The sequence below is a fragment of the Penicillium canescens genome, assembly GCF_028828765.1.
Source record: "Penicillium canescens strain IBT 15451 chromosome Unknown utg000002l_segment0_segment0, whole genome shotgun sequence".
Lineage (NCBI taxonomy): Eukaryota > Fungi > Ascomycota > Eurotiomycetes > Eurotiales > Aspergillaceae > Penicillium > Penicillium canescens.
This window is the reverse complement of record NW_026703964.1, coordinates 4,423,364-4,449,862: the sequence shown is the minus strand read 5'-3', so window position 1 is coordinate 4,449,862 and position 26,499 is coordinate 4,423,364. Positions and strand designations below refer to the sequence as shown.

Sequence of the window (26,499 nt, the reverse complement as noted above, 5' to 3'; positions counted from 1 at the left end):
CATTGGCGTCCCGAGAGAATCTGATATTCGAATTGGGTAAAAGAAAGTGCAGATCGACCCGAGGCGGTAAATGAAGCTGATAGCATGGACAATGCAGGTGCACGGATGTGGTAATGTCAGTTCCAAGGTTTTGCACGAGCGCCGTGATATCGATGCATGAGATGCTGCATGTTGCCTGGATAATTTGGGTGTGGCTGACCAAGGTGTTATGGCGACAAGACGTAGCCCATTGGGGGATGTTGTCCGAGCAAAGGAGGTCAAAGCCATGAGGTGCCATGTAGTGTACAGTACCAGTCCAACAAATATCTCCATTAAGCCACACGCTCGCTTTAGGTGGCAGGGTCCTCTTTCGAGGCGGTAGAGGCGGCAAGGGCCTCTTCGTTGTTCGCAGTGCTCGGGTCCTGCTTTTCTTCGCTGATGACGTCGTTGTTCCCAGCAGATGTATCCTGAGCTCCATCCACGTCCTGGGGGATTTCCTTGGCTTTGCCAGATTGTTCATTGGGACCTGGATCCTCTTTCGCAGTGGGCGTATACTGGGCCCCATCCAAGCCTTGAAGAGAACCCTTGGCACTATCAGGTCGCTCGTCACGAGTACTCTGCCCATTTGGCTCTTCGCCGTGGTGGGGAATGCCGTCGGTTGTAGGACTCTCGAACAAGACTTGAAGTTTATTTCCGTCTTCGATCTTGTCGAACGCAGCGAGTTTGCCTTTCGCAGAGAGACGAAGAATCCGCCAGGATTTACTAGCCTTAGCGTTGATTGCAATCTCCTTATCTTCGTCAGTCATCGCCATATCAATGTCCATCTCGTCGTCCATGATACCCTTCAGGAACGAATCTGCGGTGGGAACGCTGTATCGATCAGGCTGCTTGAGACGTTCAATGTTGACCAAGGCCTCGCTGTCCGCGAGAAACTTGAGATCGAGAGATCCCATCGGAGAGGGACGGATGCGCTTGTTCGCATAAGCTTTGGTGGCATGCTCGCGGGAAGTCTTGTATTCCGCCACCGAGATGGCTGGTCGTTCAATCAATGGACAACCCTCAGCTTTCCAACGCACCCAGTTCTTGTCTCGAGACAGCACGGTATTCACCATTCGATAGTAAAACATGCCACCAGGACCTTGCTGCAGATACCCTTCAATGCTCTTTCTCATATTCACTGCCCACTTCGTGTCCTCTTCATTGAGGGTAAAGCCATAAAGTACTGATTTGTTTGTCGCATCGGCTAGGCGTGTTTTGGACTTGGATGTGAGAGAAAGTACAAAGTCGAGAAGAATGAGAGCCTGGACGAGAACATGGCGCCTGAACGCAGTGTCACTGACTTCAAGATCGAACAGATCTCGGCTTGTCAGATATTTCGGGTTAAAGCTGCTAGCGACTTCAGCGCCATCCACAATGCGCTTGCGCTTGTTCGACTTCCGTGCATCTTCCGAAACTCGGGCAGCGCTCTGGTTTTCGATTTCCGTGTTAATGTTCTTGAACGCAGATAGTGTCGCTTCCAGTCCAGCTTTGAAAGACGCAAACCGTTCAGAGTCGAACACTTTGCTTGGTGCTGAGAAAAAAGCCTGGAGGCTCCAGAAAACGGGGTAGAGCGCATCCAAGTCAACATCCTCTTTGCTGCTTGATTTTTTCTCATGACCCTCAGAAACAACAACCTTGGGAACTCTGGCCCCTGGTTCAGAAGGGTTTTCGGTCTGGCCCGCTTCTGCGTCTCCGGGCGTCGCAACTGCAGTCCCCTCGGTCATCGTTGTGTCTTGCGAAGGTGGTTTGGTAAACTGCTTCGCAATGTCGTCGAAGGTAGTGACGTTCTCGGAGTGGAATTCGCCTCGAAGGTTGACCGAACTTTTATCTCCAAGTGGGAAACTCTGGAAGAGGTAGATGAACACCCGGCCACAGAATACTGTATCTTCTGCGCGCGAAAGCCGGCGAAGAAGTTCGTTGCAGGATCGTAGGATAATCAAGCTTTTCTGTTTAAAGTGTTTCTTTGCGGAGTTAGGTTTGCGATGGAACAGACGGGTAGAAGGCATTGCGCACCTTGGTATTCCTCTCCCTTCGAGACTCTAAGTAGTCAAAGACTTTGCGGCAACCATCGATGGTTTGGCTATCCAGAAGCTCTTCGATGAGCCAGAAGATAAGGCCGGGTTCGCATTGTTCTGAAGGATGTTAGCCGTGTAAACCACGCAGGGCGGAGGAGCGTGGCTGACCATTATCGGAAAAGATTGAGACGACGTCGAGAAGGTTCCAGATATGGATGAAAGCAGGATCGTCGATAGAAGTAGAAGCCTGGTGCAAATCGCTAAGTTAGATATATCCGCAGAACGCGAGCTAGATTGGCCATACCAAGAGGCGATAGAATTTCTCGCGAAACGCGATTTCAACAGCCGCAGGCCTGGTTTGCTGATTCAGGTGTTTGATGGCTTCTTCATCCTGAGGCAAAAGTTTCCATATCGTCTCGCCCAGGTGTGCTTCTGTCAATGGGGGTTCAATCTGCTTGTCGAGCTTCACCTGCGCGGCGCGATCCAGGAGGCTGTCCACCAGTCTTTTGTAGACCTGGACACCGGCAACACCCGCATTTTCCATCTTCTTAAACGACAGAGGAGCAGATGGATAGTTGTAAAGGCGTGAAAGGGGGGAAGCAGAAAGTGAGATTGGAGTGAAGACCGGGCGGAGTGAAGCGCGGCGGAGACCAAAAGCCAAGACTTTTCGAAAAAGCTCCCCCAGCTTCAACTGATGTTCCCGAAGTGCGCCAATCCACCCCACGTCACTTAACCAGCCCCAATCAATCAGGTTAAGGGATTATTGGCACCTGCGATGGCGCAGAGTCTTGATACCAGGCCAACGGTGGTGGACTTTCGCGACGATAGCCCTTGGGTGCAGCTGGCCAAGGCCAACTGGTCGAACGTGAAGGTCCGCAAGGCCAAACCAGATGTCATCAAGAAGCAATTGTACGATCCTCTGGAAGCGGAGGCCTTCAACAGTCGCACGCTTTTGATCCTGGAGAATCTGAATGTCCTGGAGAAGTACGATTCCTATTTAATCTCGCGATTGCCGCAGGGCTATTGACTGACTGGTTACCAGGTACTTGTGGCCGACCTACACCGAGGATGCTTCAAATCATCATGTTCTATTGATCGCCTTGATTGTCAGCGTCAAGCATCGCGAGCACTTGCCGATATGGGGTGGGTCAATGCGACTACAGTCGAGTCTTCCAGCGCAGCTGACAAGTGCAGATATCTTCTCCGACCGTGCCGACGATTTCTCGAATCTTTTCCACCGAATCCTGTCAATGAGCATTGATCACTCTCTTCCGACACGTTCTAGACTCGCCATCATATCCTTCGTTATCAGCGCTTTCCAGTCACTCGAGAATGTTCTGATTCGGAAAGAATGTGCTCCTCTGGTTTCTATCTCGATATGGCACAACCTGGCTAGCGATGAAACGAGGGACCGCATTATCGCTAAGGCACCTACACTGAAAAAGGCATGGAGGGCCTCTGGGAAGCGATATGAGGCTGGAGACGAAGCTGCCAAAGCAAAAATGCGCTTTGAGCGCTCATGGCTTTACACCATGCTTCTAGATTTCCTACAGAGGCTGAATGGCCCTGAAAAGGAACAGACCGAGAACCTCTTGTACTGCGAACGCTTCCTTGAGCTCTTGGTTGACCTTGAAAGTCAGCTCCCCACTCGGCGATATGTGAATACGCTGCTCAAGGATCTCAATCTTTTGCCAGTTATTCGCCTTTCTCCGCTATACCGCGCGCCTGATAACGCTCTGCTTCGTGACTTCCATGGCCTTCTGAAGCACTTCGTCGAATTTGCGATTGATGATTACTCAGGCGAAGCTCTCTCCCCACAGGGAGTTTATGACTTGCATTGCCGGGAACTGGCTCAATTGCAAAGAACCTCTATGAAGTTCTTCAAAGACAAACTCACTATTCTAGCACTTTCCAACCTCGGGTCAATTGAGCACCGATCTGACCTGGAGGGACAGCTCTCATCTCTGGATGAGGCAGAACTCCAGAGCCTGTGCTCTCACCTCGGATTCCGCACAAACTATCCAAAATCCGCGAACATCAACCCAGACCGCCAATTCTACCTGGAAGTTTTGGGCTCTTTTTATGAGCGCAAGGTACCATTCCAGGAGGCAGTAGAGAAGATGAGCCCACTGCCTACAGAAGAAAACCTATACGACCCGGCATTGTTAAGGAATGAGACATACGATGGATCAAGGCCGTTGGCTATTCCGAAGTTGAACCTTCAGTACCTGAGTCTGGGAGATTTCCTGTGGCGCTCGTTCTTGTTGTACCGGTCGGAGGCATTCTTCCAAATCCGCAAGGACATGGAGTCTGTCGTCAAACGCATGCAGCCAAAAACATCTCGTGACGGAAGCTTAAACTTCGAGGGATTCTCTCGAATGGCCATTCCAATCTCGAAGCCTGCTATAATTGATGTTGCACCTCCGAAGGTCGGAGCAACAAACCCGGCGTTTGTTCGCGCAGAGATTGCCATCGAGGTGGGGAGACTTGCAGACACTGTGAGAAAAGAATGGGAGTCACTTCGTCCCGATGATGTTGTGTACCTATTAGCTGTTCAGTCCGGCCCTGGTCAGCTCAGAGAGAATGAGTCTGAAAGCCCTCGGATGACCCATCTTCGAACGGCGGAAATTGTACAAGTGCTCGATGAACAAGGTCGCGCACTGCGTCAGCAACCGGGTCAGACCAATGGTTACCAATCTCGGCCCCGGATCAGGAGACTGATTGTCCACTTGGATGCTGCTGCGTTCAAAGCTGACAAGGACAATCAAGCCCACGGCAAACCAGATGTTTACCCCCTGATCAACGTGGTTGCACGGAGAAAAGGCAGAGAGAATAACTTCAAGTCAATTCTTCAGACGATGCAAAAACTCATTGTCTCTGATATGACACTTCCCTCCTGGCTCCAAGACATCTTTTTGGGCTATGGTGACCCCGCTGGTGCCAAGTACACGCAGCTTCCAAACAGACTCCGGACTGTTGACTTCCGGGACACCCTCTTAGACTGGATTCATTTAGTTGAAAGCTTCCCGGGAATTGAACCCTCGGCAGCTGAGAACTCGAGCTTTGGCCCACCTTACGTTCTTGAATATGTTGATCAAGAGCCAGCGGCAGAACCCCCCGCACCAAAAAAGCGACGCCGCGAGCAAGCCCAGGAGGCAGATTCGGCCCCTAGTGCTATGCGCGTTTCCACATACAAGCCACCCAACCCCGGCCCTTACCCTGTTGATGCACCTAAGCTGAACCAAGTGCGATTCACTCCTGCCCAGGTGGAGGCAATTGCATCTGGGACCCAGCCGGGGCTCACCGTGATTGTGGGACCTCCCGGTACTGGAAAGACAGATGTTACGACACAAATCATCAACAATATTTACCACAATTTCCCCAATGAGCGAACCTTGCTCGTCGCGCACAGCAACCAGGCACTCAACCAACTTTTCCAGAAGATCGTCGCTCTTGACATTGATGAGCGCCATTTGTTGCGACTGGGCCACGGTGAGGAGGAATTAGACACAGAGTCCAACTACAGCAAGCATGGACGTGTTGAATCTTTCCTTGACAACCGCAATTATTATCTTTCAGAAGTGATGCGCTTGGCTGCATCACTTGGGATTGAGGGTGCGCATGGAAACTCATGTGAGACTGCAGGATACTTCAACACAGTCTACATTCAACCGACGTGGGCCAAGTTCTGGGACCGAGCCAACTCCGAAGAGGTATCGACCGAGGACATCGTTGCCTCGTTCCCATTCCAATCGTACTTTGCAAATGCTCCTCAACCTCTCTTTGAAGCTGGAGCCACCAAGGAAGCGATCGTCGACACTGCTTCGGGTTGCCAACGTCACATTGCTCGGATCTTCTCAGAACTGGAGGACATTCGGCCATTCGAGATCTTGAGACAACCTCGCGACAAGGCAAACTACTTGCTGATCAAGGAGGCCCGCGTTGTTGCAATGACATCGACACATGCGGCCATGCGCCGGCAAGAAATTGCTGATCTAGGCTTCCACTATGACAACGTAGTTATGGAAGAAGCCGCGCAGATCACCGAAGTCGAAAGTTTCATTCCCAACGCTCTGCAGAACATGAAGAATGGCGAGCTTCCTCTCAAGCGCGTTGTTCTCTGTGGTGATCATTACCAGAACTCCCCCGTCATCCAGAACATGGCTTTCCGTCAATACGCTCATTTCGAGCAAAGTCTCTTCTTACGACTGGCACGTTTAGGTGTGCCAGTCATCAACCTGGACAAGCAAGGTCGTGCACGATCAAGCATCGCAGAGCTCTTCCGCTGGCGGTATAAGGAACTTGGCGATCTCCCAATCGTCGAGACTGGTGAGTACCAGCAGGCCAATGCTGGTTTCCAGTTCGACTACCAGTTCATCAATGTCCCTGACTACCAAGGATCTGGAGAGCGTGAGCCAACTCCTCATTTCATTCAGAACCTTGGTGAAGCGGAGTACGCTGTGGCCATGTATCAATACATGCGCTTGCTGGGCTATCCTGCTTCTAAGATCTCGATCTTGGCGACGTATGCTGGACAGACCGCGCTTATCCGTGATGTTTTGAGTCACCGCTGCGGCAAGAACCCAATGTTTGGAATGCCCAAGATCGTTACCACAGTGGACCGGTACCAAGGAGAGCAGAATGATTGTAAGTTTCCCCCGAAGGCATCTTTTCTTGGTGCCATACAAAGTCACCGCAAATAGTTCTTCTAACATATAATTTAGTCGTGATCCTCTCTCTCACCCGTACCCGTAGTGTCGGGTACCTGCGCGACGTGCGCCGTCTTACCGTCGCCTTATCCCGTGCTCGCCTGGGTCTTTACGTCCTAGGCCGCCGAGAAGTGTTCGAGTCATGCTACGAGCTCAAGCCTGCCTTTGATCTTCTTTTGCAGCGTCCTGATAAGCTCATGCTGGCACCTGGCGAGATGTTCCCGACAACACGGGCTGCTGATGCCGATGTTGAAGGTACACCCATGGAAGGCGTTGAGCATCTTGGTCAGTATGTCTTCGAGATGACCCAGGCTAAGGTGAAGGCTATGGGTGATGGTGATATCACCATGGACACAACGCCAGAGGGCGAGGAAGGCCTTCTGAATGAAGATGAGGCTATGGGTGCTGAAGATGATTATGGCGATGAGGATATTGTATGATCTAGATTTTGCAAATTTAATGACCGCATTCTTCTGTCCCTCTAGATCTTGGAATAGTAGGGCGTAGGGGTTTGCGCGCACCGCCACGATCCCTCTACTGCTAGGGATCAAAATGTGGATATTAAGATATATTGGACAGTCGAGGTAGGCCTGTTTTCTTTACTTTCTTCTTTATGACCAGCTGTTTGGGAAAATATCGGATGTGCATTAGAGAAGAGAAAAGATAAGGGCATTCTATTCTACTCCTGGGAGCAAAACTCCTTCATTCTACTTGCCTAAACCCTGCAAGAAGCGCGCCCTGATATCCTTGCAAATATCGACATTATTGCGCGCGCGTTCCTGAGAATCGCGTGCCCTTCTCGCCAGCCACTCATTCCGGTCCTTGACAAACGCCTCCATCCGCTCATCGCGCTGCTTGACCATAGCATGCTTCTCAGCACTCATGCTGCTCACATCCGGCTCAGGTACATCATCCGAAGGTGGAAACTGAGGCTTGCGCGGAATGCGCTTCTCCACAGGAAGAATATCAAGCTTGGGCCCGGGGAGAGTCTGGTACCAGTACGCGGTAGTACTCCAGTCATCGCGCAAATGGTTCGCATGCCCTGATTCCAGGGTCACTCTGATTTTTTTGTTGAAGCGCACCGGGTCCGTAAGGTGCCAGCGGTAGCTGACTTGGTAGTTGGGCACGTCTTCTTCGTGGATGATCGTGCCGCAGAACGGGTACGCGTTCTTCTGCATGCCCCATCCCTGCGTGAAATAGTCCTCCCCGCCAGTGCCATGCATACTGGGGGGCCAGGTATCATCGTCGATGAAGATCATGTCGTCGCCTTCACCCCACCAGGTGCCCTGGAAGTGCGCAACGGAGTGGTTGCAGCCGATGAACTGCCCGGCGCCTTCGGTCTCCAAGATGACGTAGTTGTCCTTTCCGTCCAGGTTTGGCACTTGCGTTTCGAGGCTGTTCGTCTGAATCCGAGACGGCGCCCAGCCGTTGGTTGGGTTCATGCGGCGCCAGTGCGCGTGGAAATACAGCGTATCCGCAGGCAGAGGCTCGGGGTAGAGCTCATAGTCGATGTAGAAGTACTGGAAATAAGCCTCGTCGTTTTGGTTCTCAATCTCAATGCGTGCGCGTTTGTTGAACGGCATAGTGAGGTAGCAGTTGAACGCGGCAGCACCGCCAAATTTCTTCTCCTCGGACGGCTTGACCGACACCGTGAAGGGGAGAGACTGGAAATTGGCCGCCATGGAATGACCGAGACAGAAGAAGTCGCCAATGGGTGCGATCACGTTGGGAGTCTCAGAATCATCCCAGTACATCTTGATGAGCACCTTGCGGTAGTAGTCCGGCTCGCTGATTTCGTAGTTGAGGCCGAGAGCATTGTGGATTTCCATCATCGCGACACCGGACTTGGAGTAGGGGATCAACCCCGGGCCTAGGATCTTGCGGCAGGTTTGTACGAACCACAGATGGGTGATGGCGCCTGGTCCTTCAATGTCGGCGAGCACGATGGACTCGCCAGGCAAAACCACAAAGGCATCCTCGTTAAGGCCCTTCTGGTCCCAACTAGCCACCCGAGCGCTACGGGCAACTTTCCTCTTGGCCATGCTGGCCAGTAGATCACTTCCAATAGGCATTTTGGGGGATAGCGAGGTATTCGAGCAAAGAGATTCGAATAGATCGTGGCAAGCAACATCTTGGATGAGGTAGGCTTCCTTAAGTAACCTGCTGAACCGACACCCTCACGCTGATGATCTTTGATCATTGATCAAGATATGCGGAGTGAACTGATGTCTCCGCGACGAATAAGATATCCGTCCCGGAGGTATCGCGGAACATTGCCGGCCCTCCGCGGGTTTAACGCGGAGGACATAACCTTCCCCGCGATTCCTCTCTGTGCTTTGAAACACTATACAGATGAGCATGGAAGAACATCTCCCAAACAAGCGAAAACGCACGAGCCTGGCATGCGATGCATGTCGCGCGCGGAGAACCAAATGCGATTCGCAGAGACCCTCATGCCACTATTGCCAAACTCACGGAGTGGCCTGTATCTACCAAGAGCCGCCAGTGGAGCGTCCCAGTCGGTATGTGACTGTATTCTCCGCGCAAAGATAGTACTCACATAGTCTGACAGGGTCGAAGAAGAATTGAATGCCGTGAACAAACGCCTTGATCAACTGATCAGCTTGATGCTTCCAGCGCAGCCCGTTTCCCCGGATGTTCGCACTGCAGATCTGCGAAATGAATATGATGATTTGGCAAATCAAGCTAACTCGCCTTTTGATTTGCCTTCCAAGCTGCTTGGTAATTCGTCCGTTATGCATGTGCTGGGGCTAGATGCAGGTTTCGCTCAGACCTTAATCCGAGGGGAACGAGCTGCCGGGTCCAAGTGCCATGAGGCCGGAGGTACACGGATGCTTATTGTCCATCATTGGCATGCAGTGAGGTGGGTTGAGCAAGCATATCAAAGATCACAACTAATTCTCACATCAGCGCTTTGGCTGCATTCTCCGCGCGGGTTCACATCTGGTATCCTATTCTTCCGTCGGACTTTTCGCAAGAGTACTTTCGGGTACTCTCTGGCTCGTTACATCCATCTTCGGAATCTTGCCTTTCCCTTCTTGTGGCTGCAGTCGGCCATATAGTAAGGGAAGATGAGGCAGTCTCAGATACCCCGTATTTCGAAACAGCACTAGCCTCGCTGCCAATCATCATCTCCGAGTGCAGTATCCAGAGTGTCCAATGCTTGATGTTGATCGCTTTGTATTATTGTTGTCTATTGAAGCCTTGTCTGGCACATGACTATTGTTTAATTGCGTCTTCCAAGATCCAAAATATTATCAAAAGGTGACTCCCCTCTACCTGAGTACAATGACGCAAAGCTGATATAGCTATTCTAGTGGATTAGAAGGTGATGATCCAAACACTGTTGAACTAACTCGGCAAGCATATTGGGGTGTACTATTACTCGAGAAGTAGGCAGTTCAAGTCCCAAAGTAGTGATTTATCACTGATTTCCATTATAGTGAGATTTCCGGCCAATTGGATGTTGCCAAGAGCGATATCTGGTGTCTGGATGAACATGTCTCACTCCCACTATGCCAGCATACATGGCAATTTAAACCCGAGAGCACATCACCAGGAGTTGCCACCCCGGAACTTGCGCTACCCGTCGATACAAGCGTGGAAAATACGCGATGCTATTTCCTGGCTGAGATTGCCATGAGACGTATGCTACATCGATGCAACACAGCTGTCCAGGCAACATCTACCGGAAAGTACGTCTATGCCTCAGGTATTGCACTGGAGCTGGAACACCAGCTCGAGGAATGGTATAGTTACCTACCCGATGTAAACCGTTTTGATAAGGGCGATGTGTTACAGCCATTGGAACTTGTCGAAATCCCGTCCTGTCCTTTGTCAAACTTTCTCCGGGTCCAGTACTACTGCTGCAAGCTTTCAATATATTGGCCGGCTGTTTATCAAGTGATGCAGGATGGAGCCGTTACAGACCTCCTTCTGGATCATTGTCAGATATTCTTTGATTCGTATGTAATGCTGACACCGAGTATTGTTGCGGCATTCCATAACTGCCAGGTGAACAGGTGGACATTGTTCGTTAGGTGGGTTCAATTTTTAGTTTGAGAAACATATAGGTTGACTAATTTTGGGAGATAGTATTTTTATGACTACGGTGGCCGCCATGGCTGCAGCAAATACTCCCTGTTTGAGTGGGCTCTGTTCACCTCAGTTCTATCAATGCCTCAGAGCATCGGGACATACCGAACAGACAATTCTACAAAAGAGCTCATCCTTGATGATTCTACAGGGAGTAATAGAAGAGCGTCTTTCAGATGCTGGTCTATAAGAATTCCAACGATATAATAGTATTGCTTTTTCTTTAATCCAAGGCCTCTTTATCTCCTAGCAGTCGACAACCCGTCCCAAACATTCACCTCTTCGAAAACAGCACTCTCCTGCCCCCCATTAGCAAAGACTGATATTCCAGTAGGGCTAGAATACTCCGGAGAATAAACCGTCGTAGTCAAGGCAAACCAGTCATTTGCAAAAACCTCTAAGACATCCGCGTCAGAGATTACGCGAATACGCAAATTTTCCAATTTGTCTTCGGACCCGACAGCCAGATGACTAGCCCTATAAAAGAGAGTAAATGGGCCCTGTTCGGGGCAATTGCGTATGTTTGGATCAGATGTTGATCTTCCTTTGCTGACACTGATCGTCTCTTCCTGAAGAGAAAACGTGATGGTAGTACATGAGGACATGTCGCTATTATGGCGGATATGAAAACCCAATTCATGGCAGCGACTCGGGTCAATGGATATCGTTGCCTCGAGCTCCCAAGTAGAGAACGATGCCGAGCACAGTGTCTGCGTTGCTTCGGCTGTCGAAGACGGGAGTGAGATATTTTGCCGCTGGTAGACATGACCACAGCGTTTGCGGAGTTGATCTATCTCTTTAACAGGCCGTATTCCAAGGGTTTGAATAGTGGCTGAGCCGTCTCCATTTGTAACTCGTGCAACAGAGGCTACCTCCGACAGGGGGCCGTGAAGAGCTCGAGTAACATTTGGTACCGAAAGTAGAAAGAGCTCGCGAGGAATGGCCAATGCTCCGTTCCATCCTTTGTCTTTGGCATAACTCGCTGTAATGTCCTCTTCGGGAATCCACGCGTGCATTATATGTCTCTTAGACCAGGATTCAAAGTATGAATTGGCCGCATAGAGTGACCCGCAGTCCAAATATCCGCCATGAGTGTAGTCAAGACGAGCTGAATTGTTCTCAACCCTCAAGTCACCAAACATCCATAGCAGAGACCGAACAGTCCTTGGGGCAATTTGTGGACTGGATTCAAAATTTCGGATATGTTCACGTTCCACATCCCCCTCTGCTCCCAGTATCAAACAGACGCGGCTGTTGCTCTCAGATTCGAGGGTCAGAAAATTGACGCATTCCCAGTTAACGCCAAAGTTTCCAGACCATTTCGGTGAGGGCTGGAATCGAGCAGGCATGTCGACCAAAGGACACAGATACTGCCATTCTGATATGTTGTTATGTGGCACAGAATACAGGAAGGCTGTCGGGCCGTGGCCTGCAATTCCTCCGGAGACAAGACCATACAGGGACTTCTGTCCACGTAACTGATGCAAAGCATGCCATTCTGCTAGAAAGGGATCACGAAAGCCAGTCACTTGTATCCCCTTGGGCTCACCCATCAAGCTAGGATTTTCTGAGCATTTCGTCCATGTCTTACCGCCATCGTTGGATTTTGCAATTGCTAGTCCAGCAGCGTTGCGGGGATATGGAAGTGTGCTCCAGTGAAAAGGCAGATTTTGAACTGAAGAGTAGACAACTTTCAGAGGGCCTTGTTCGGAACTTGTAGGAGGTGCCATGCAACCTGTAAAGACTCCGTCATGATCATAAGGCTGGTCAGGAACCAATGCGGGCCTCATGGAAGGTGTCCAGGAAATGAGGTCTTCGCTGGTTATATGACCCCAAGACATCGAGCCCCATTCGGTACCATGTGGATTGCCTGTACTGCGTGAGTAAAATTCAACCACATCATCGTAAACACTTACATTGATAGAAGACATGGTATAAGCCCGTCGCCGAATCATATCCAGGTGCACAAGGATCATTGATCCAGTAGTCAGCAGTAAAATGCAGAGATGGCCTGATGCGAGTAGGCTCCATGGCTTTTGCTGCATCTAAGACCAATATCATTGAACCTATGCACAAGTTATAGACAACCGCCATTGCCAAGGCCCCGCTATGCCGACCTCGGCATGTACCTCGCGAGCATCGCGGAGCAACCTCAGTACTCCGCGAGTCATATACCCACGACAGCCGAGCATCGCGGAGCAACTTCAGTACTCCGCGAGTCATATACCCACGACAGCCGAGCATCGCGGAGCAACCTCAGTACTCCGCGAGTCATATACTCACGTACCCCAGACTCCACATTTCCCCACGGGGAAGATCGAGCATGCATTGAGGCTGCTGCATATATAACTGCGTGCTCCGCTTCTCGAGATGCAAGCATTGTCAAAAGCTATACTGGCGGGGATCCATCACGATGACCGACGAGTACAGTGTCTCCACCCCCAGGAGGTTGTAGTGACTGACTTCCCATTAGAATTGACTACACCGTTATCAGCCCTGATAAGAAATGGCAAATGCTCCGTTCGCAGTGGCAATTCGCTCTCTGGGGTAAGTCTGCATACCTATGAACTCAGAAGACATACATGTGCTCATATTATCAGCGTTCTGGGTATCCAGTGGTGTGATGATGCAGGGGTTCGACATTGTCGCGGGGGTCAATTGGCGGCACTGCCCACATTCCAGAAGCAATTTGGTATCCTTGGGCCGTCGGGAGACTACATAATCCCGGCGCATTACCTCTCAGCTTGGAACTCGATTGCCCCAGCATGTGAGGTCGTATCCACCTTTGTTATTGTTCCCTTACTGGAGAGGTTTGGGCGCAAGCCGGGAATTCTGGTGGCAATGATGATATCCGTTGCCGGAGTTCTTTTACAACAGTTGTCGACGGATTGGCGAATGCACCTTGCCGGCAGAGGCGTCAATGGTGAGCGAAGCCCTTCAGACCCCTTTCTCAATTCTAACATCACCCTAGGAATTGCCATTGGCACGATGTTTACCATCTCACCCCTCTGGATTGGAGAGACTTGTCGACCAGAGCTACGAGGTTTCTTCTTGTGCTTCTTCAATACTAGCATTGTGTTTGGGCAGTTTGCCATGTCAGTAACTACTCCCATTCGAGTGTGTGGCCAATGTTACTAAATCCCTGAGAAGTGTTGTAGTATCAAAGGGAGGAAGCTATATCGACGGTAAATGGTAAGCTTTGAACTTACGGTGTGCGCCGTGCTTAGGCTAACTTGTCATCATAGGCAATGGTGGCTCCCAGTGGTAGCCATGTATATCTTCCCACGTACGTACAAAACTAGCCACACGACTACCATTTTTTAACATTTTGAGTAGTCATTCTTACAGCAGGCTGGTTCTTCTTCCCCGAGTCCCCATACTGGCTCGTCAGATGTGGAAAATCAGCTCAAGCAAAGAAGGAATTAAAAAAGGTCTATGGTTTCAAGGACGACGCCTTCTACGACATTGAAATTCGACGAATGGAGGAAGAAGTCCGCATTACATCCGAGATTCAAAATTCAACAGACACACCTAAGCACAGCTTTTTGGGAATCGACTTGTCAACAGAGTTTGAGTGCTTTGGAGCCAAGAACCGCAAAAGGACCTTTACGGCTATCTTTGCTGCCAGTGGCCAGCAAATGATTGGCGCTACATTCGTAATCGGCTACGCGACCTATTTTCTGCAATTGATCCATGTGAAAGATTATTTCGATGCATCTGTGGTTCTTTATGTCGTCATGCTTCTGTCTAGTATTGCAGCTTTCCCTCTGACGGAGATTTTAGGGCGTCGGACCCTGATTGTCTGGCCACAGTTCGCTTTGTGCTTTATGCTCCTGGTCATAGGGATTCTGGGATGTGTCCCAGACCAAACAAAAGCCAGTTGGGGCATTATAGTTTTCATATACTTGTGGGCAATCATCTTCCAGCTATCCATTGGGGCGACAGGATTTGTTTTAGCGTCGGAAATTGCTACCATGCGCCTTCGCGGTGCAACTCAGGGATTAGTCACTATCACCAATGCCGTCTGGGGACTGATCATGCAGTTTACCATTCCATATATGGTAAGAGGTGACATGTATCCATCTAGGTATATTTACTGATCACTTTATCAGATCAATCCCGATGCAGGAAGTCTGGGTGGGAAGGTCGGCTTCATCTTTCTGGGGACGGGGCTTATTGCTGCAGTTGGGGGATGGTTCTTATATCCAGAAACAAAGGTACGATTCTCCTTATATGACATTACTAGAGTTTACTAAATCATGGTACCAGGGGATTTCGTTCGAGAAACTTGATGAATTATATGCACTGAGGGTATCGCCAAGACATTTTCAGCAAAGGGCAAACGAGACAAGCGTAGTGGAGGCGAACCAGAAAGGCGACAGCTTGCATGTTGAAGCATGTTGAATAAAGATTACAAGTGTCATTGGTTTCAACACCATGCACATAACATAACCTTGACCACCATGGCATTGGAACGTGAATGATAAATACCTCGGAGAGTTAAGCGTGTAAACCAGAGATATCTCCACTGTAGACGTTGATATGAGCTTTCAAGATCACAGAAGTGGGAATTCTTAAATCAATGACCACGGTCTAGATATTAGAATTTGGCTCGGATACAACAAGTCTATCAAATCCACGCCAGCCTGCGCCTCTATACGAGGATTGATTGATACGCTTATTCCTTGGAGTTATTTATCTCCTCGACGATATTCTGAGGATCTTTCCATGCCAGTGTCACGTATCTAAAAGCATTAGCAGTTGCATAGTGGCATAAGAGAAGAGGGTACATACTTAGTGTGACTTCCACGGGCAACAATGTGCCCGTTGAGGTTTGTGAATTTGATATTGGTGAAGGCAAGTGTCTTACCAACTATATATAATGTGTTAGTCAATGTTGTTCCAGACAAGAAAAGAGATATTGGAACGAGGGGGCATACACTTGTCGCAGGTCACCTCCTAAATTCGGTAGTTAGCACTGCAAAGACTGGGAGGAAGGGAAGATAGACATACTGCAAAGATCTTGTCACCGATCTTGCCACCAGAGTTGAGATATGTCACTAGAGCCGATTCTTGCATTAGACGGCGATTCAATATATGATCACCGCTTGATAGACTCACCGTTCAGGTCAGTTGACACTCCAGTCGAGAACAGGCCACGGGAAGCCACGGCCAACGAGCCACCGAGGTCCACTATCATGCAAGTAAGCAATTGATCAGAATATCTATACAACATGTAATGATGAACATACCCATGCTGGCAATGGTGCCTCCGTGGAGGATGTTCAGGCGGTTCTATATGAGAAGTAGATATTAGAGACATGTTAATAGGGTCGGGTGAAACAAATAAGGTCTCGAAGATGCATCACAGTCATCAAGATGAATTTGTTTGCACAAATAGACTTACGGTATGCTCTTTTTGGATATCGAGCTCAAAGTTGACAATACCAGGGCGGGCAGCAGTGACACGGAGCTGTAACCGGTCATTGATTAGTTGAATGTAACCAAAGAGGAGCTAGCTCGAGCTCACATTGTTCAAGAGACTTCAATCAGGCAATTATCGTGAACCATTAGTCTCATTCGTCGGTCTAACAGAAACGCATGTTGACGTACCGAGGCTCAAGGCCCGAAGTAGCCCGAAAGGACTCCCACACCTATTGATGGAGGTTATATACGTTAGTAAACAATCATTGGAATTCAGCGGGCATATACAAACTTACCGAGCGAACAAATTTCAAAGAAGCCATTTCGCAAATAAGGAATGGACAGTGAAAGACAGGACCAACATTCTACTCTCAGTCGGCGGGCTCATCCCCCGGAACTGCCATTTACTGCCGCTCCGGCCACCGTACTAGCGTCATTTCCACCACAGCTGTTTTCTTTACTTTCTTTGCTTCAGGTGTCTCATCATGGCCAGCGCGACATCCCGTCCCCTTGAGTACCTGGAGGGTCTCCCCGGGACGACATTCTACAAGCTATACCAGCAGCCATCAACAGCTCTCGCGATATTCCGGCGCATGCTGCCAGATCTGGGTATGAGCTCATCTACGGGAATGCAAATGATTCACTAACGTGGATCTAGCAAAATGCTTTGTGATGGCACTTCTGTATCTGAAAGACCCTCTTCCGACAGCCGATCTGGAAATCTGGGTCAACACAGAGAGCAAGAAGTGAGCGCCTTATCTGACTGATTGAGCTCCAGAGACTGACGATCACTCAAGACAACGGGATAATGCGCTTTCAATTTTAGGACGACTGCACATTCTTTCTACGACGCTCACCGGTGAGAAAACCCGAGCCTACATGGTCACCAACCCATTTGCTTCTTCGCTCCGACAAGCTCTCATGGGCGCCGAGGATTCGCACTCTTTCGGTGTGTTCTCCCAGGGTCCCGGTGAAACGCGGACCTCGATCGCCGATCTAGACGAGTACGCCAGGCGGCAATGGGAAGGTGTGATGGGATACATGGTCGGAACTAGCGCATTTGGCGGACAGCGAGACATGGTCAATCTGAGCAAGGGCGTCAAGCAGCTTCTTCAAGCTGGACATCTGGTCGAAATCCGAGGAAGCCGCGTCGACATCACCAAGGACGGCTTCGGATTTGTACTACAAGACGTCAACACGCAAGTCTGGAATATTCTGATTCTCTACGTCGAAAGCGCCGAGGCCATCGGCATGGACAGTGTCGAGGTCCTTTCTTTCCTGTTCTTACTGAGCAGCTTGGAACTCGGTGCGTCTTATGAGAAGAAGCACTTGACCTCAAATCAACTCCGTACCCTCACCGACCTAGCCGACTTTGGCATTGTCTACCAGGAAGACCCCGACGCACCGTGCTTCTATCCCACGCGTCTCGCAACCACCCTTACCTCCGACTCCAGCGCACTGAGCAATCCTGTCACCGGGTCCCTCACTGGACCGACTAGTCAGTCTAGTGGCTCGGGCTCGGGATTTATCATCATTGAGACTAACTACCGGCTTTATGCCTACACCTCATCACCCCTCCAAATCTCCCTCATCTCCCTCTTCACGAACCTCAAATACCGCTTCCCCAATCTGGTTACAGGAAAGATCACCAGACAATCTGTCCGCCGAGCCATTGAGATGGGAATCACCGCCGATCAGATCATATCATACCTATTATCGCACGCGCACCCACAGCTGCGCAAGCATAACGCTGGCCACGGCACTTCCAATGCCAAGGGCGTCCAAGCATCTGTGCTCCCGCCCACCGTCACAGATCAAATTCGGCTCTGGCAATTGGAGCGAGACCGCCTTCGAGCCACAGCTGGCTTCCTGTTCAAAGACTTCACCAGCCTGGCGGAATATTCGGCTCCTTGCCAGTATGCTGCGGAAATTGGCGTGTTGGTTTGGAAGTCCGAAAAGAAACGAATGTTTTTTGTCACTCGACATGAACAAGTTGCAGCATTTTTGCGAAGCCAAAAGGGAGGCGGCAAGTGATGGTGATACAAGTGCAAAGTTGTTTACATTGAATTTGGAAAAGCAAGAGCAAGATCAAATTTTTTGGGGGCGTTGTGGATTTTGGAAGCATGTTACGAATTAACGAATCTCATGTCCTTACAAGGTCATGATATGAAAATTGTACAATAAACTAAGATTATAATCAAGACAGATGAAAAAAATATGCCCTGTAGATGGTACATCGATTTACAAGTAACTTATCCACCAAGCAACAACATATCATTCTATAAGTTATACTATACTACCTCCCAACCTTCCTCTTATAACTAACCCACTCCCCACCCCCCCCCTCCTCCGATAACTAACAAAAGTCTCCCCAGAAACATCATCCGGCAAAATAACCCTAACATCAGAAACCCTCATCCCAGCCGGCACCTTGGGTAAACACAAATCAATAGGCCTAGGAAGAAACCCTCCACTAGGCCCCGTAACCCTCACATCCCCAGCATACAAATCCCCCTCTTCAATAGTAATGACCTCCTCAAGAACATTAGCCAAAAGCGGCCCATTCCACACCCCCTCTCGATGCGGCGCGGCGCGCAACGTCCGTACAGCCTGCCGTCTAATCCGTGGCACACGGCATTTCAATGCAGTGTAGTAGACAGGTGGGATGTAGCCTGCTTCGACGGTGAAGCCGGCCCCGCCGCAGTCTGGTGTTTGGAGGAGGTGGGCGGTGATGTCTTTTGATGTTTCGAGGATTTCTAGGAGGGATGTTTCGATTATAGTGTTCATGTCGGACATTGTTTTGAAGTTTTGGAAGAGGGCTTTAAGGTCGTCTGATTGCGCATTTAGGGTTGCTAGGTGTTTTTCTTGGAAGTTGTTTGATGTCCATGTTTTCCAGAGGTCCAGGAAGCAGCTCATTATTGTTATGAAGTTTTCGGTGTACGAGTCGAAGATCATTTCTTGGTGTTCGGTTGAGGGGGTCAGGCATACTGAGGCCATTATTGTTGCCATTTCGTGGTAGACTCGGAGGAGGAGGTAGCCGGTTTTGTCTTTGCCGCTTATTTTTGTGTTGTCGAGGCGGGATAGGGTGGATGTGTATGCTTTGCGCCAGAGGGTTAGGTCGGTGAGGATTTTATTCTTTGTTTCGACCATTTCTTTCTTGTCTGTGGGTGAGTCGGGCGTGTGATGGTCGTGATAGTGTCTTTTGAGGCAGTGGACTCTGTTCAAGAGATCATCCAGTGTGCGTCTTGCATCTAGGAGCGAGGTGAAAATATAGGGGATAGTCGTAGTCTGTGGATCTTGCGCTACGACACACATATGTGAAGGGACATGGCCGAACATAGCCGATTGAATGCCTAGTCGGGAGTAGGCGTCGACCAAGGCGTTGTAGGCAAAATCTCCCTCCGTGCACAGGATAGTCGGGGCCATCGTAGATCGTGGACTCGACTCAGAAACATCGGAAAGCAGCTTCATGCCATATCGAAGATGTGCACTTCCCATCTGGTACTGGCCACGTAGGTATTCCAGCGTGACGAAAAGCATGCACGTAATCAGCGCAACGCGGAGCGAATGGCTGCTATCTGCTTTGTTACTGCGCAGGTATTGAATCGCCTTATTATACTGCTGAAGCGTAAACCGCTCTTTATTGACCTTGTTTGCAACAAGCGTCCCCTGTCCATATTGCTCGAACCGGTGAGCAGACGACAAGGCAATGACAGCATGGCGCACGGCAGGTTCCTGCGCGCTAGCCTGGAAGATCAATGTCTCCCAAAAGTCCGAGGGAAATAGACCAGCAAATTTCTTTGTGGTTCGTTTAATCAACCAGTCAAAACAGACATTTTCGTCGTGGTTGAGACTGCCAACTGGCACAGGCGTGCAGTAGACTGATAGATCCCGGTTGCTCTGTGGCTGTGCGTAGGGAGTGCCGCCACCTCCCCAGATTCCATAGCCATCGCAGACTCGGCTGGTTGATACACAGCGTCGGCAAGCCGGTCGGCCTTCATCGCATTTTACGCGGCGTATTCTTGATACACTTAGCGTGACCCATGTGGAGGGGTAGACCGAGACTTACTTGCAGGTCTTGCAGCCTGTTTTGACCTTTCTCTTACGAGTCAGTGGGGTTCCTGTGTACATGTCGGTATACATAGACAAGTGAAGGAGTCGGGATGTTCTGGGCAATATAGTCAAGGGACATCGGGGTTAACGTTAACTGCGAAGCTATTGGACAGCTCGCTTTTTATGGCTTTTCATTGGCTAAAGGTAGTAGTAAGTTCCCACCTCGTGTTCATCTTCTATACTTCGGACATCGTTTTTAGTCGGATGATTGGGAAAGTCGGAGTTAGACGCAATGAGTCTCTCCGAGTATTACTATATAAGCCGTGTTCCCTGGGTGATTTTTCTTCATCACAACCAAGCATTGTTTTACATCTACATCCTCTTCAACCATGTCGCTTCCCACTCGATCCCTTGGCCGCAACGGCCCTCAAGTCCCTGCCGTTGGCTTGGGACTCATGAGCCTCGGCAGTGTCTACGGATCTGCCGGTACACTCGAAGACAAGGTCGCGTTCCTTGAACATGCCCATGCCATTGGTGCAAGATTCTGGGACACTGCCGATGTATACTTCGACAGCGAAGATGCCGTTGGCGCGTGGGTCAAAGAGTCAGGCAATCGCGACGATGTTTTCCTGGCGACCAAGTTCGCTCTGCATTACAGCACAATGGAGCAGACAGTCCGTTCGGATCCGGAGTATGTCAAGGCTGCCTGTGAGAAGAGCTTGAAGAGACTTGGTGTTGAGACCATTGATCTTTATTACTGCCATCGGGTTGATGGTGTGACGCCTATTGAGAAGACTATTGAGGCTATGGTTGAGTTGAAAGAGTATGTTGTACTGTTGATAACGACTGGAATCTCTTTTCCTGACCACCTTCTAGCCAAGGCAAAATCAAGTATCTCGGACTATCTGAATGCTCTGCATCGACTATCCGCCGTGCTCATGCCATCCACCCTATCGCTGCGTACCAGGTAGAATACAGTCCCTTCGCATTGGATATCGAGTCGCCAACCACTGATATCTTGAACACCTGCCGTGAACTTGGTATTGCTGTCATTGCCTATAGTCCCGTCGGTCGCGGCATTCTAACTGGACAAATCCAATCGCTTTCCGATATCCCCGAGAATGACTTCCGTCGCATGCTTCCCAAGTATGGAGAGGAGAATTTCCCGAAGATTTTGGAACTAGTTCAGGGACTCAAGGCGGTTGCGAGTAATCATGGCAGCACTGCTGCTCAGGTGGCTATTGCATGGCTTCTTGCTCAAGGCTCTGATATTATACCGATTCCTGGCACCAAGTCAATCAAGAACCTTGACGAGAATACCCGTACTGTTGCTCTGAACTTATCGGAGAAGGAGCTGCAGGAGATTCGGGAGTTGATCGACAGAACGGAGATTCCTGGAACGCGTTATCCTGCTATGTGGGTTTGGCCTTTTATAGTTAAGGTGGATCGGTGCTAACTTTTTATAGGATGATGGACTGTGTTTTTGGAGACACACCGGCACTCTAGGGGATTTCAGAGCTTCTTGTAATTTAGGACCTTGCTTATTCCTGATGTACTAGTCTGATGTCATGTCTCCAATTCGTGCATACATGTCAGATTCAAGGCCAATAACAAACCAGAACGAATAGGGGCCACTCCAACCCATTTCAACCGACATGCCCTGTAAACAAGACCCCGATTTCTCTTCAACATACTGTATATCAATTAGTTACACATATGACATATACTCCATACGTAGTTATCAGATCAGATCTCGATCTAAATAAGCTTAACCCCTGAGAACTTCAGCCCTCTAACAGCCATATGACATACATCGTAACATCAAGGCGGCAAGTGGGTCCCAACAGAGCGATAGTCAAGATCTTATTGAACAAGCGAGAACAACTAAGTACTGACTATTACACTTGGCATCCCTTGGGGGCAGAACCAGCCTCCAATTATTATAGGGGAACACCCCGCGCCGGAAAAAAAAAACCATCTGTGGCACTTGAACCTCGAAAAATCTTGATCTCAGATCGTATCAGGGATATGACATGTCCTCCAGCAGTGATTCCAGCCCAGGCAACTGGATTACAGGCAGCTACACCGGCAACAGCATCGGCGTCCGCATCACGATCGCGACCTTTGTTGGCGTCGCGTGGTACAACGTAGTCGAGTTGATTGTCCTCATCTTCCTCACCTTCAAACGATATGAGGGTCCCTACTTCTGGAGCATGCTGGTATCCAGCGTGGGAATCCTGCCTTACTCGGTCGGCTATTTGATCAAATTTTTCGGTCTCACTTCCGCGACTTGGTTGCCCGTTACGCTGTTGACCATCGGATGGTGGACGATGGTCACCGGCCAGTCATTTGTGCTGTATTCGCGACTGCATCTTGTCATTCAGAACATGCGCGTCTTGCGATGGGTGAAAACGATGATCATCACCAATATTTTCTTGCTGCATGTGCCAACTACTGTGCTCACTTATGTTGCCAACTTTTCCAATTCCCAGACGTCTGTTGATGGCTATGATGTTATGGAGAAGTTGCAGTTGACTGGTTTCTGTGTGCAGGAGGTCATTATCTCTGCTATGTACATGTGGGAGACGAATCGCATGTTGCGCATGAATCAGGATCATGTCAGTCGCAAGACTATCATGCAGCTGCTTGCTGTCAATGTTTCTTGTATCCTCATGGATATCGCGTTGATGGTGATTGAGTTTATGAACTTCTATATCTACCAGACTACTCTCAAGGCCACGCTGTACAGTATCAAGCTGAAGCTTGAGATTGCCGTCTTGGGTAAACTGGTCAATATCGCCCACCAGCATATGTGGCGGTCCTCGTCGCTGAATGGTGCAGGTCACTACCCGTCTTTTGTCGATCCGAGTCGCGCCCTGGGTGATTTCCAACATGCAGACTCGCTGGCTACTGATTCTATGGCTACGACTTTGGGCTATAAGGGACGTACGTCCGGGACTGAAGCCATGGACACCGATATCCGGTGACCTGGAAGATAGTCATCGAAATCCTCACCTAGGCCGACGCCTTTTCCTGTCCCCTGCATCTTGCAGTACCATCGCTCTTAGCGAGATGATCGACACCACAAATGTCACAGTCCGCCCGCAAATTCGGGCGTACTTTCGGGCAAAATCTGACCTGGTAATTGCTCGTCGATCAGCCCTAGCTCCACTGTTGAATCCACACCAACGAGTCAACATGAAGCCGGCGTGAAACACCCCGCCCCGAACTTCGCCTGCGCCACTTAATCTTCTTGCATGATTGAAGCAGAGAAGCCCGAGAGAGCGAACATGCCTCTGGGCCAGCCCGGGACCCTTGTCTACTTCATAGAGCCAGACCCGAACTATGTGTATACTACCCTTTGCGGAGAGCACGACAGCACGATGTTACGAGCCCATGTCAACTATATAGCATTCTAATTGTTTGATCAAGATTGACTGTCCCTCCGAGTCATTGTAGTTGAGTACAGGGTACATCATAGTTGTAAATCGGCACTTTGCCGTACTTAGTATAGAAGAAGAAGATGAAACCCCTACACCGATGATCTAGTTCCAAAGACAATATATGCAATAAATCGGGCCCAGATCCCGATGATGTACTAGTACTGCGATCGGAATGGTGATCTATGTCGGGATCTCGACGTGCTAAAAATCGGGATCTCCAAGGACCATGCAAGAATATCATGATTATTGACGGACACACATAGCCCTGATCACGTCATCAAACAATCCAAGCGAGAAACCCCCGGAAAGAAAAAAGAAAGGAAAAAACTTAAGACCAAAGAAAAAAAAAAAAAGGGAAAAAAAAACCGGCAGGCCGATCCGATGCGATGCGCGAACAACCGGGCCGGTGAGACATGAGGGGTAGCGATAAGCAACACTATGGCGTATAGTAAATAGAACACACAATGAACAAAAAGAAAAGGGTATATTGTATTCTGTATTCTATGTTATTTAATCTAATTTAGTTCGACTCAGCCTTCTCATGCAAATAAAGCCGACCCTCAGTATTGACAAAACCACCAATGCCAAACGCGGGGATAATGCGACACATGCGCAACAATGACGCGCCAATCCAGTCGCGACTAACACGACTCACGCGATCTTTCGTAGGCATAACCTGCGGCCGGTTATAGAGGTCCAATCCGAGGAGGTGGATTGGTGTGCTGATCAGCTGGATTGAGGCTGGGATTGCTAGTTGCGCGATCAGGATCTTAAGGTATTCTTGGGAGGCGATTGAGTCGGGGATTGAGGCTGAGACCATTGCTGGTAGGCTGAAGGAACCGAAGATTGTTAGGCCGTCGCGAAGGAGGAAGGCTGAGTATGTTGCTAGTGGGATGCGGGTGCGGCCGATTGAGCGGACGGTTTTGGGGATGGGGTTGGTTTTGGTATTTGGTTGGGCCGTTGTGGATGATGCTGTAGATGTTGGTGTGGGTGTAGATGTAGATGTAGGTGTGGGTGTGGGTGTAGTTTTAGGCTGGCCGAATAGTTGGGCGAATTTCACATCCTTCCAGATGCCCACGGAAGAGTTGACAATGAATGTTGTGGCGAAGGTTGTCATGCCTGCAATGGCGTGGTCGATCTTTGGGTACCACTTGCCCAGGATGGTTTCGGAGGCATTGGCTGTTGCAAATGTTGCTGTATAAAGGGACCAGACGAGGAGACTGGGGCGGGATGTTAAGAAGGTTGCGGGCTGTGTGATGGAGAACCAGAGGTGTCTGCGGAATGCTGGAAAGAGAGGTTGGTTGTAGAATGATTTCTCGACGACAAGTCTGGACAAATTTGTCAGTTTGTTCCTGGTTGAATATAGATCAGAAAGAATTACCTATCAAAGATCATCACCGCCGGGGTAATCAGCGTTGCTGAACCTGCAGCAACGAGCACATCGGCCGCCAAAAGCTCTGCCATGCGGCTTCGAGTCCGGTGAATGCCAAATGGCAATGCCTGGTCTTGGTGTTGAAGGTTCTGCGTCATGGTGGATATGTAATGCGTTCAAGGCAACGCTATCATGCTATTCGTGACCGTCTTGCAGTCTGGTATTCGTGATGTAGAGACAGGACAATCGTTTCGCAATGTGTGTATATGCTTGAAAGATACTATTACAATTAGAATCAGGACTTCGCGGGGCAGACCAAATTGTGAGACTTACTGTGGATCAATGAATAGATCAAGCAACGCTGGAAGAAAATGAGGAAATAACGAGAAAGAAAGAGAGAGGAAGAGAGAGTAAAATAGTTGAGGAAACCAACCCCTCAGATATAACCCCAGTACAGACGTATAATGTAATGCCAACATCTTATCGAGCACTTCAACATTTATAGATCGCCCGCTCAGGGCCAGCACGTCGGCGAACCGAGCCAATCATACCCGAGACCGGGCCGGCCACCGGTGCTGTGTCGTGAGCCCTAATTGGCAGAGTCGCCGCACAATGATCGCCCGTATAATCAGGGACATTCATTCTAGAAGTTTGATCAATTTTGTTTAACGCGTGCGATTGCCCCAAGGGGAATGATGTATGGTTCTCCCCGCATTCCCCCGACTGTATAACAGAATTTGTCTACGCGAGTTGCCTAGAGACCTGTGACTCTTCCTTTTCACCGACTTCTGCAGTGTGGGGTTTCATTTCGCCTTCGACTTTAGGCAGTTAAAGGAGATAGGGTTTGAATCTGCAATCCCTGTCTGCCCAACGAACTAACAAAACGATTAAAGCTTCGCTCCGATTTGTTCTCCAATAGGAGGGCACGATGGATTCTATCTAAGAATCCCAGTAAATTATCAACGGCTGTACCTTTCACTTTAGAATTTACGGCTTCCCTCTACACAGGAACCATACCAACAATGACAGGCTTACCGTTGCTTGACGTATAGTAAAGTTGATCATAAATAGATAGGATCTATCAAATAATTGTCTTCTATTAGCCGAAATTTGGAGAACCTAGTGGGCATGTCTGAAGGGTATGATAACTATGTACAGTAATGGCTTAACGTGGTTTACTAGTAGCTTCATCCTGGCCGAATTTCCTATATCCTTCGTCATCTCTCGTGGATTTTGGGTTAAGTAAAGTAGGGTGGTCGCTATAGTACGAGGGAGCAACTAAGAGAATAAGATGCATGGCGAATATGGTTGGTCATTGTTTGCAACATATAAAAAAAAGCAAAATTCAT

The 26,499-nt window shown here is 49.4% G+C and overlaps 12 protein-coding genes across 12 annotated transcripts; 6 read left to right on the top strand and 6 right to left on the bottom strand.

Annotated features, from left to right (window-relative positions):
- Positions 1 to 329: 329 nt before the first annotated feature.
- On the bottom strand, positions 330 to 2,577 carry N7446_002904 (THO complex subunit THO1/HPR1; the record flags this gene model as incomplete). The annotated part of the gene is made up of 4 exons (XM_058511653.1): positions 330 to 1,979; positions 2,032 to 2,150; positions 2,202 to 2,280; positions 2,338 to 2,577. 4 exons carry the CDS (start codon positions 2,575 to 2,577, stop codon positions 330 to 332), a joined length of 2,088 nt encoding a protein of 695 aa, XP_058377189.1.
- Positions 2,578 to 2,808: 231 nt separating this feature from the next.
- N7446_002903 (RNA helicase aquarius) lies at positions 2,809 to 7,182 on the top strand (the record flags this gene model as incomplete). The annotated part of the gene is made up of 4 exons (XM_058511652.1): positions 2,809 to 3,017; positions 3,076 to 3,176; positions 3,228 to 6,680; positions 6,758 to 7,182. 4 exons carry the CDS (start codon positions 2,809 to 2,811, stop codon positions 7,180 to 7,182), a joined length of 4,188 nt encoding a protein of 1,395 aa, XP_058377188.1.
- Positions 7,183 to 7,449: 267 nt separating this feature from the next.
- Positions 7,450 to 8,814, bottom strand: N7446_002902 (glycoside hydrolase family 172 protein; the record flags this gene model as incomplete). The annotated part of the gene is made up of 1 exon (XM_058511651.1): positions 7,450 to 8,814. The coding sequence occupies one exon, from the start codon at positions 8,812 to 8,814 to the stop codon at positions 7,450 to 7,452; it is 1,365 nt and encodes a 454-aa protein (XP_058377187.1).
- Positions 8,815 to 9,094: 280 nt separating this feature from the next.
- N7446_002901 (uncharacterized protein) lies at positions 9,095 to 11,048 on the top strand (the record flags this gene model as incomplete). Its single annotated transcript, XM_058511650.1, has 6 exons — positions 9,095 to 9,264; positions 9,315 to 9,626; positions 9,674 to 10,027; positions 10,081 to 10,155; positions 10,207 to 10,803; positions 10,859 to 11,048. 6 exons carry the CDS (start codon positions 9,095 to 9,097, stop codon positions 11,046 to 11,048), a joined length of 1,698 nt encoding a protein of 565 aa, XP_058377186.1.
- Positions 11,049 to 11,097: 49 nt separating this feature from the next.
- N7446_002900 (glycoside hydrolase family 32 protein) lies at positions 11,098 to 12,889 on the bottom strand (the record flags this gene model as incomplete). The annotated part of the gene is made up of 2 exons (XM_058511649.1): positions 11,098 to 12,728; positions 12,775 to 12,889. 2 exons carry the CDS (start codon positions 12,887 to 12,889, stop codon positions 11,098 to 11,100), a joined length of 1,746 nt encoding a protein of 581 aa, XP_058377185.1.
- Positions 12,890 to 13,364: 475 nt separating this feature from the next.
- Positions 13,365 to 15,262, top strand: N7446_002899 (putative MFS alpha-glucoside transporter; the record flags this gene model as incomplete). Its single annotated transcript, XM_058511648.1, has 8 exons — positions 13,365 to 13,405; positions 13,459 to 13,781; positions 13,830 to 13,953; positions 14,009 to 14,050; positions 14,104 to 14,144; positions 14,195 to 14,919; positions 14,971 to 15,075; positions 15,128 to 15,262. The coding sequence occupies 8 exons, from the start codon at positions 13,365 to 13,367 to the stop codon at positions 15,260 to 15,262; spliced, it is 1,536 nt and encodes a 511-aa protein (XP_058377184.1).
- Positions 15,263 to 15,536: 274 nt separating this feature from the next.
- N7446_002898 (PaaI family thioesterase) lies at positions 15,537 to 16,605 on the bottom strand (the record flags this gene model as incomplete). Its single annotated transcript, XM_058511647.1, has 10 exons — positions 15,537 to 15,603; positions 15,653 to 15,731; positions 15,799 to 15,817; positions 15,872 to 15,918; positions 15,980 to 16,051; positions 16,111 to 16,153; positions 16,266 to 16,331; positions 16,389 to 16,401; positions 16,472 to 16,512; positions 16,579 to 16,605. The coding sequence occupies 10 exons, from the start codon at positions 16,603 to 16,605 to the stop codon at positions 15,537 to 15,539; spliced, it is 474 nt and encodes a 157-aa protein (XP_058377183.1).
- A 162-nt stretch (positions 16,606 to 16,767) lies between these two features.
- Positions 16,768 to 18,316, top strand: N7446_002897 (TFIIH/NER complex subunit TFB2; the record flags this gene model as incomplete). Its single annotated transcript, XM_058511646.1, has 3 exons — positions 16,768 to 16,891; positions 16,941 to 17,028; positions 17,080 to 18,316. 3 exons carry the CDS (start codon positions 16,768 to 16,770, stop codon positions 18,314 to 18,316), a joined length of 1,449 nt encoding a protein of 482 aa, XP_058377182.1.
- Positions 18,317 to 18,568: 252 nt separating this feature from the next.
- Positions 18,569 to 20,456, bottom strand: N7446_002896 (Zn(II)2Cys6 transcription factor domain-containing protein; the record flags this gene model as incomplete). Its single annotated transcript, XM_058511645.1, has 2 exons — positions 20,352 to 20,456; positions 18,569 to 20,303 (listed from the first exon to the last, which is right to left on the bottom strand). Exons 1-2 carry the CDS (start codon positions 20,423 to 20,425, stop codon positions 18,569 to 18,571), a joined length of 1,809 nt encoding a protein of 602 aa, XP_058377181.1. The 5' UTR covers positions 20,426 to 20,456.
- A 169-nt stretch (positions 20,457 to 20,625) lies between these two features.
- On the top strand, positions 20,626 to 22,027 carry N7446_002895 (uncharacterized protein). Its single transcript, XM_058511644.1, has 3 exons — positions 20,626 to 21,158; positions 21,212 to 21,751; positions 21,802 to 22,027. The coding sequence occupies exons 1-3, from the start codon at positions 20,725 to 20,727 to the stop codon at positions 21,839 to 21,841; spliced, it is 1,014 nt and encodes a 337-aa protein (XP_058377180.1). The 5' UTR covers positions 20,626 to 20,724; the 3' UTR covers positions 21,842 to 22,027.
- A 341-nt stretch (positions 22,028 to 22,368) lies between these two features.
- N7446_002894 (uncharacterized protein) lies at positions 22,369 to 23,322 on the top strand (the record flags this gene model as incomplete). Its single annotated transcript, XM_058511643.1, has 1 exon — positions 22,369 to 23,322. The coding sequence occupies one exon, from the start codon at positions 22,369 to 22,371 to the stop codon at positions 23,320 to 23,322; it is 954 nt and encodes a 317-aa protein (XP_058377179.1).
- Positions 23,323 to 24,298: 976 nt separating this feature from the next.
- N7446_002893 (uncharacterized protein) lies at positions 24,299 to 25,308 on the bottom strand (the record flags this gene model as incomplete). Its single annotated transcript, XM_058511642.1, has 2 exons — positions 24,299 to 25,106; positions 25,160 to 25,308. 2 exons carry the CDS (start codon positions 25,306 to 25,308, stop codon positions 24,299 to 24,301), a joined length of 957 nt encoding a protein of 318 aa, XP_058377178.1.
- Positions 25,309 to 26,499: the final 1,191 nt, after the last annotated feature.